The following is an 8,973-nucleotide window of genomic DNA, read 5'->3' on the forward strand; positions in this document are numbered from 1 at the left end:
GATGCAGACCCATAAACTGTCAGGAAGATGAATAACACTGAAGACACCCATGACCAGTTTAGCTATTTACTGCACTATATGAGGTCCATGGCAATGATTCTGGGTTACAGTGTACTGTTTTAAAGTTAGGCTACAGAATGCATTTCATTATTGACCTATTTCATTGTGGAAGTTGTATGTGTTTAGGAGGGTGACTGCTGCTCATGTTGAATAAAACCAATTCCCACTGTTGGAACTGAACTCTACCCTGCTTCAACAAAATAATTCCCACTGCTGGAACCTTTACCCTGCTTCAACAAAAGAATTCCCACTGCTGGAACCTCTACCCCGATTCAACAAAATAATTCCTACTGCTGGAACCTTTACCCCGCTTCAACAAAATAATTCCTACTGCTGGAACCTCTACCCCGCTTCAACAAAAGAATTCCCACTGCTGGAACCTCTACCCCGATTCAACAAAAGAATTCCCACTGCTGGAACCTTTACCCTGCTTCAACAAAAGAATTCCCACTGCTGGAACCTCTACCCCGCTTCAACAAAATAATTCCTACTGCTGTAACCTTTACCCCGCTTCAACAAAATAATTCCTACTGCTGGAACCTCTACCCTGCTTCAACAAAATAATTCCTACTGCTGGAACCTCTACCCCGCTTCAACAAAATAATTCCCACTGCTTGAACCTTTACTCTGCTTCAACAAAAGGAGGTTCTTAAACTTTCATTAAAAAAAAAAAAACTATGAGTGCGGAGGGATCCTCATGTACATGCACTGTGAAACAAAAGAAAGCATTGCCCAAAAATCCCATGGAAACAAATTCACAGTAACAAGGGAAGTATAGGGAGTGGTACTTGTTTCCATTAGCTTGTGGAGGAAGAAAATGTTAAGAGCAAAAGGGTGCATTTGCTTAGTAACTACACTATACCAAGTGATTCTTCTGTGAAAAAAAAGCAAGCAGATCTTTTTAGTGCTACTGGTGACTTTGACGATCCTGTGAGCTCTATACATGGCTACATTTTTGGCCACCAAAGAGGAAAAAGAACAAATACAGCAGGAATATAAATGATTCTCTACTTAATTTTAAAGTATGCTTTTAATATCACGTCCTATAAAATATTCAATAACCTGGCGAACATTCCGAAAGAATGTGCTTTATATAACAAACCATTATGCCTCGGGAAATACAAGCGTAATGAGTGATGTCTACTTTTTTTCCCCCAGTGTCAGCGTCTTAGAGTAGATTTGGCAAAATTGTCTAGATTTCTCACATCAGCAATTTTTTTTTCTGATATTTCATATCCCCCCCCCCCCCCCCCCCCCCAGAGATCCTGTTATGCTAAAATAATGTAACAAGAAACTTTACAATTTATTAAAATGAATAACAAGATTAAAACCATATATTGATAACGAGGTAAATACAGTCATTTCTTTGTTGATCTACTTCAGGCATCCAGTGTAGTTTTTGGCACACAACACCATAGCTAACATAACTCAGGTCAGCTCATTTTATCTAAACAGCCCCTGGAAGTATTATATTTGTTTTCTTTTGACTTTGTCTTCCTTAGATTGTGCAGACAGAAATTCTGAACCACGCCAAGAGTAGACAATAATGAACAGTGCTCTGTAAGGGATTAGGCCTGCGTTTAAAACTATCAAAGAATTGTGACACGTGGTCTGTCTGACGTAGTCTGAAAATCATCAACATGATAACTGGCTATCTGCAGGAAGGGAGAAGTACATCTTGACTCTGGAACATTAATGTTTGTGTCATGGAACACACTGAACTGTACAACCCTCTCTGGTAAATGTAATTGCCACAGAAATACAAAGTGAGATTAGCTCAATGGAAAAATGGTACAAGAATGGTTACAAATGCTGTATTTCTGAATTCCTAGAATAGAAACATAGTAATCTTCCAAAAATAGAAATCCCCTTCAGATAATTCTGATTGCACAGCCTTCTACATTATAATCCTCAGTTCTTGAACAACTCATGGGAATACTGTTACAAAAACTGGTACCTGCAAAGCCATTAACAACATTTAGTATGCAATATATACCCCTAGAAAATTGTGTAGTTGTTTGGTGTATGAGTGATTGGCAAACCTCATTTACACTGCTGAAAATATTACACACAGTCCATTCTGAGTAAAATAGAGAAGCAGAAAGCAGGACAGCTGCTTTAAAAAAAAAACGTTGCCTTGTGTAATATGCTGTTTTTTTTTTTTTGTTTTTTTTTAAACCTACAGTATATACTGTATTGTTGCATGATATAGCGAGCCCATATCAGTCTAACAGGTTTTTCATGGAGGAAAAATATATCCACCCTAAAGAGAAGTTATAACTGATCCTTAATCCTCTTGAAATGCTGCATTAACCAGAATCATAGAGCAAAGGCATCAGTGATGGAACATTACAACATTAGGCAACCATGTTTTACAATATGTTCTATTGTTTTCTACAGTATTTAAATGGGGACGGGGTGTTGCATTTATGGAACTGAATATCATAGTTTTTACTTACCACTGCCATTTGCTGGTCATTTGTTCCTAGTGTTACACACCATGGCCCCATGAACCTCGATACATTCTATCAAGCACTATGTGGGGGTTTTAAAAAGCAGCATTTTGGAAGCCAATAAGATACAAAAATAAGGAGAAATCCATTACAAAACACCCAAAATAGAATTGATCAACATTGTTTTGACTCACACTATGCCATAGCCTTTGGCAAAACAACCCTATAGAAATGTAACACTGCCAAGCCCTCCGCCACCAACATGTGAATAGAGAGACAGTGAGCCAGCTCTGCACTTTCTAAAGGTCGATTCGATAGTGTGTGAGGTGCTAGTGGTTTTTTCCCTCACCAGATCTGTTTTCCCAGTAATCAGCATGGTTAGGCAATAGAATCACACGTTTGTAGTAAACAACACCGATGACAGATTCACAAATGTGAAAGAATGATGAAATGCATTGAAACAGACAGAGATGATGTGTTTCAATCAACAACGGTTCCATCAACAAAGCATAGTGTTGCTGTTCAGTTTTATTAAATGAATACAGTATACTCTCGCTATTCTGAACCCTAGTAACCCAAACTGACCTACAGTCCAAACCATGCTACCAAAATGAAATGCATGCTGATAGAAGCTGTAGAAACCAACCTTCGATATCATAATTTCAATGATAAATTATTGTAACCATTCATTAATTATACATTCCACATTTATTCATATTAAACCCAAACCCCATTGTTAATTTGTTATGAAATCATCATGAGCAAACACAGAATTGTCATAGACAAACACGTGGTCAGGTTCACTAATATGAATAAAAGTCTTATTCCCTGTTTAATTAAGTTGTTCTTAATGGAACATTTAACACTGTGTAGATACTATAATCACACCATGACTGCTATTTCTGTTTATTTCATTTTCTTTAGAAAGGGGATGTAACATCTTGCTCTTCCGGAGGGCAAGCTGCAGCGTTCAGATAGAACTCACATTTCACAATCTATAGAACTGCTCCCTCCTCCTAACCAGGTCGATATCATGACTAACTCATCTTTAAGACCTCTTTCAGGCATAAAGACAATGAAAAAAGTGCATACACTATATGTATTGTGTTATAATTATAAGTATGTTTAAACTGCTTGATATTAAATTGGTGGAAATACTTTTTCAAGAGGAGCTGTTGACTACAAGAATTTTTACCTTTAACAGTCAAGCTCTCTGGCAATGTCAAAGCTCTACATCTTTAATTACAATGGCTATAGTGGTGGCAGTTTATCATTTTTATAAACTAAAGAAAGCCTTCCTTGCTGAAGATCATGGTGAAGAAAAGAGGATTGCTTCATTTGTCTTCCTTCTCTGTCCCAAGGGTTTGATTATATTTAAGCGTTGCAGCTTGCTCTATGCTGACACAGCAAACATCGCTTTCTCTAGCTGCCTGCCACTGATCTCGGCATTTGTTTCTCAGTAAGCGTGGTTGGTTACTCTATCTTAGTATATTAAAAAAGGTGCTGAAGGATAATATCAATCGATTTTGTTGCCCTGTTTCTGTGTATACCGAATAATGTGTAAACAGATCACACTACTGGCATTTCCTCTAAGAGTTGTATTGCTGTCTGCTGAAAGAAGTTGAAAGAAATTGAAAACTGACTTGTCTTGGCAGTGACACCCATCACTGCACACTGCTAAAATGGCTGATCTATAACAGATTTGTTATCCCCAGCTGACTATACATTTCCTGCCAAAGATGTATTGCGTAGCAACTTTATTAGGCCGGCTCTCTTTCCAGAGCAATCAATGGACCCAGGTGCTGCATACCAGGAGAATGCCCCACACCATTCCAAATACAATTGGGTATACAGGTCCTAATAAAGTGGCCAGTCAGTGGATAAAGTATGAAAAAAATAAATAAGTGAGGATTAAATAAGTCTAAACTTTTACTTTATTGCTAAGCTGATAAAATGCACAAGAATGACATTCATATCTATATAAAAAAAAATTATAGAATTCTACAGCACTGGCTAAATGTTTTAATAGATGTATTGTTTTTTATCATGATAGTACCAGTCTTTTGCTTGTTATGATATAGACCAAAGATGTGGTATATATTTCAAATTGTATTTCAAATTCTATGAACAGCTTTTTCTGCACTTCATGATAACTGCCGGTATTCTAAGGTTAACTTTATAATACTGTACAAAGCTTTATATTATAATACAATTTCCCCTTTTCAAGCAACTTGGAAAAAGTGAGTAAAACATGTTTTGTCCAAGGTGTGGTTTATTTCTAAGATACATTGTGTTTCATGTCCTCATATCAATAACTATAGCTTTGTTTCTTTTTCTCTATTCAAACATGGTTTGACATGATAAAAAGGTGTTTGTTTTAATCAGAATATAGTCAGCACACATCCATTGGACATAATGGTCTAGGTCAGGCATGGAACCAATTACAGTACAATATTAAAAACAAAATTGGTTGCAAGTGAATAAAAGCAACGACAGTTTATTTAATAGAAGCAATGAATGTATTTGCACAGTGTGAAATGTAATACTGCATTGTGTGTTAGCTGTAGGAAAAAGAAAAGAAGTAAACATCAAACATGGAAACCATGGATGATCAATGAACTGAGGACCCATTTGAAAATAATATACAGAATGCATTGGTGTTTTTCCCCAGCTGTGGTTAGTTTTACTCCTCGAACAATTCTTACTGATTTGAAAATTAGTTTCTTTGCATGTTTTCTGTTAAACACAAGTTTTACTTAAATAACCCTTGTATAAGTTTACCACAGTATTTTTGCACAGTATTTTTGAGGTCTATCATGTTTTTCCCATGGCTATACCATTAATATACTGTTTATCCTTGTTTTCCATGTTTATTAATGTGGTTTAACATACCTCACTAGTCTTTACAATGATTACCTTTACTTTTACCATGCTTTCACTATGCTTTATTACACTTTGCTATGCTTTTACTATGGGAAACTTCTCAGTACACAGTCCTCAGAAAATGTCAATAAAAATGATAATGAAACATACCTCTGTGATATAAATCTTTGGAGTTATAGCAATTTGTTTCTTCATTTCTTTTCTCTTAGGTTCCTGTCATGTTGAACCCCCAGCATGTCTGCTAATAAATGCATTTGATTAAAGCCTAATTTGCACTGTCTGGGTGTTATGGAAATCACCTTCCTGTGCAGCAGAAGTAGCCTTTCCTTCCCCTTTAAATTTAACCAAAAAAAGCCTCACAAAACACCACCCACTCACACTGATCAGGCCACATTTCCACACACATTTATTATTTTTTACAGCAATAAGTCAATAATTGCAGGAAGGTATTATTCTTCCAGGGTCACACCAAGGTGAAAATGCACCAGATTTAGCCAGGATTTAATCTAATAATTACTGAAGAGAGATTCAAATGGTAAGTCATAAAGATATCAGAACAGCTTGGCCTGGTATTTCTTAAGAGGAAGTAAAGGGTTCTCAAAAACAAAATTTTTGCCATGACCGACAAATTTTTTGTAAACCCTCAAAAATGTTATCGTGTGACAAACGTATGACAACAGTGTACCAGTCCCCATTTTCCATTGTAAATGTCCACTGCTTATTTACTGTTTGTACATAAATTTGAAACCCAAATCATTAAATCTTTCTTAAAACTATAAATATCATAATAGTAAGTAGTCTGTAATTCTACTGCAGTGTGTTCATTATTTACCATTAAATTAATATAAAAAAACCTGTGTACTTTTGTTGGTATGGCGTTTATAAAATCAAGTAAAAATATGTATACATACATTAAATGTTGTCTAGATGTGCTGGATTATTAGAGAATGTTTAAATATGCAGCTCTTCATTTATAAATAAGTATAATAGGGTTACAATAACACTAATATCAGTTGTGAGAACCCAGATTATATATACATAACAAAAAGGCTGGAGGATAAACACATACTTGTAGTCATTGGTGTTATCACATCAGTTTTGCTTCAGGTTAAAGGCTGTATCAAACTTGTCTGTAACACTGTGGGAATTCTAATATAAATTAAGTGGAGCAACAATCAATTCAGCTAAAACTGTTGCCTACTAGTCAAAGTTGTTTGAATGGGTGTGCACACCAGCAGTATGTAGAACAATGAATACATTAATAAATAGATATAAATATACCACTGCACTGTCACTCACTGTGTCAGTGTTGCATACTTCTTATGATGGATAACTTCACATCTAAAGACTTTAAAAAGTGAAAAGGGAGTTCATACCGTTTACCAACAATATGATATAAACATATATTCAAAATTATAATTTACAAGGTGTGTACATCAGTTTAACATATCATTAAGCATATGACACATGAAATTCTTTCCGCTTTTCCACTGACGTTTATTTTTTTTGTGAACTTCTTTCTAAAACGTTGTCTGTATATCCATATTTGGTCAGAGGTCAATTTCATCGTCACCAGCACATTAATGTATGCAGTAATTATAGTCTGAGATATGAGACTGGCATTGCAACAGAAACCCAAAAGACACATGACCACAATGTGGCAGTCATCGTATGTTACAAGTCAAAAACAAGGGCAACATTAGATTTTGCCTGAGGTTTCCATAGTTGAAACTATGAAGTTCAAATGTTTTATGAGATATTAGCAGTAGTGGCAACATTGGGGCTGCAGTGGTTGAATGACAATTACATAAGCTTGAGCTCCCCTCATTAGCATGCTTAATAAATATAGAACTGTCAAAAACAAAAGCATATATTTTTAACTGATGAGTGACACTAGGTCAAAATGAGGGCTAAGAAAGGACTGCACTAAAACACTGGGAAGCTGTTTCACTGGAATTTGGAGGGTGTCTCTTCAGTTGTGAATTCATGTGAATATCTGTTGTTAATGGACCCAACCATGACAGCACAGTTTACATAACAATGAGTCCTCTTTGTTAAAGGGGCAGAATGGTATGGCACCCAGACAGCCTGCATAAGGTGGCTAGGTATGCAGAGTTTCCCCGGGTGTATTTTAGTTAATTGATTAAAGAAACCCAGGGGCTTTATTTGGGCTTCGACAGCATGTAACCCTGCTGGAAATCCCTCCCACCCACTCTATATGATTTAAGTTATTTGAATTGCAATATTAAGCCAACTAGGCCCAAATTAAAATAGCCTCTTTAACACCCTTGATGAAGTAACATTTCAATGTGGCAAAACTATGCTTAAAAAAAAGGAAGTTGGACTAGAAATCAAAAAATAAGGTTAGCTGTTATATCTTTTTTATGACCAAAAAGGGTGGATTATGTTTTATTAGGATAACTGAGTGCTGTACTAAACACAGATTAAGGTAATTCCACCCGGTTAGCTGCAGTCAATCAAACACAAAACATTAAACCAAATACCGTATTACTTCAATTTGACACTGCAGCGTTAATTTTAAATTGATCAAAATGACTGCGGCCCTTAAACGAGGGCGGAGATTATATGAGGGTGGCCTTTATTAATAATACTATGCTTTACAAACGCTCAAATATTTTATTACATGATTTAAGGCATTTTAGAAACTGCACCATTAGAGGCTCCGACCTTCAGCACTATAGTCTTGGGGGCTTGAATACAGTACATTTACTGACAGTTAACGAGAGCCTATTAGGTGGGAGTTGGGAGGTCAGGGGAGTACTGTACCAGCGAATCAGGAGTGTGCATTGGTTGCTATGGGGCGGGACAAGAAGAGGAGAGAGAACGGTACTGGAGTGTGATGCAGTTGTTTTTCTTAACGAAAAATATTACCTCTGAATATCGGTTTGATTTCTGTTAAAACTAAAATATATCCTACTCGGTTATTTTTTTCTCACTGTAATTTACCTGCTGTTTGTAATTTCTCTGTAAGAGAAACTGAAACTAAATCTTCTCATAGATAGTAAGCAAGTTTTATTATATATATATATATATATATATATATATATATATATACTTGTACAGAACTGAGTAAAATTCCTATTGAATAAAAAACAAAACAACTAAACCACCTACAAGAAGACATCTTCAGCCAGCTTTCGGATAGCGCTTAGAGTGACCGGCAAAGCTCTAAGTTCCTCTGAGTTTAAGTTTTCACCATCCAAGCTGACGACGAGGTAAACAGCCCTTGTTTTGCTGTGTTGGCACTGAACTCTGCTGGAAAAAAAGGGATGTGAATGACTGCTGTGCTGTAAGTAGTTCATCTTGGGTTGTCTGTCGGGACTGTACTATGAAATAGCATTTGCTTACTAAGGTGGATGTACATTCGTTTGTATACATGCTGGATTGAGGTTCAGAGGTGTCATGTACATAGGCAGAGTTGCGCGTTTCTTTATTTTTTGAGCAGGGGTAGAAAAAAATACCTTTATTCGAAGGCGGCGTCTATTAAAAAGATGATATCGGAGGGAGGCGTTAATTCGAAGTAATAAGGTATTTCCTTACTTGACCCTTTTCTTTT

At 36.2% G+C, this 8,973-nt stretch overlaps 1 protein-coding gene across 1 annotated transcript in view; it reads right to left on the minus strand.

Moving 5' to 3' along the window:
• LOC117415096 (transmembrane and coiled-coil domain protein 3-like) overlaps positions 1-5,667 on the minus strand; it is a 48,824-nt gene extending 43,157 nt beyond the window's left edge. The window contains exon 1 of the mRNA XM_034025059.3: positions 5,547-5,667. Within this exon, the coding sequence (XP_033880950.1) occupies positions 5,547-5,591 (45 nt within the window). The 5' untranslated portion in view covers positions 5,592-5,667. The remainder of the gene's footprint in view (positions 1-5,546) is intronic.
• Positions 5,668-8,973: the final 3,306 nt, after the last annotated feature.

Source organism: Acipenser ruthenus, chromosome 7 (genome assembly GCF_902713425.1).
Source record: "Acipenser ruthenus chromosome 7, fAciRut3.2 maternal haplotype, whole genome shotgun sequence".
Taxonomy (NCBI): domain Eukaryota; kingdom Metazoa; phylum Chordata; class Actinopteri; order Acipenseriformes; family Acipenseridae; genus Acipenser; species Acipenser ruthenus.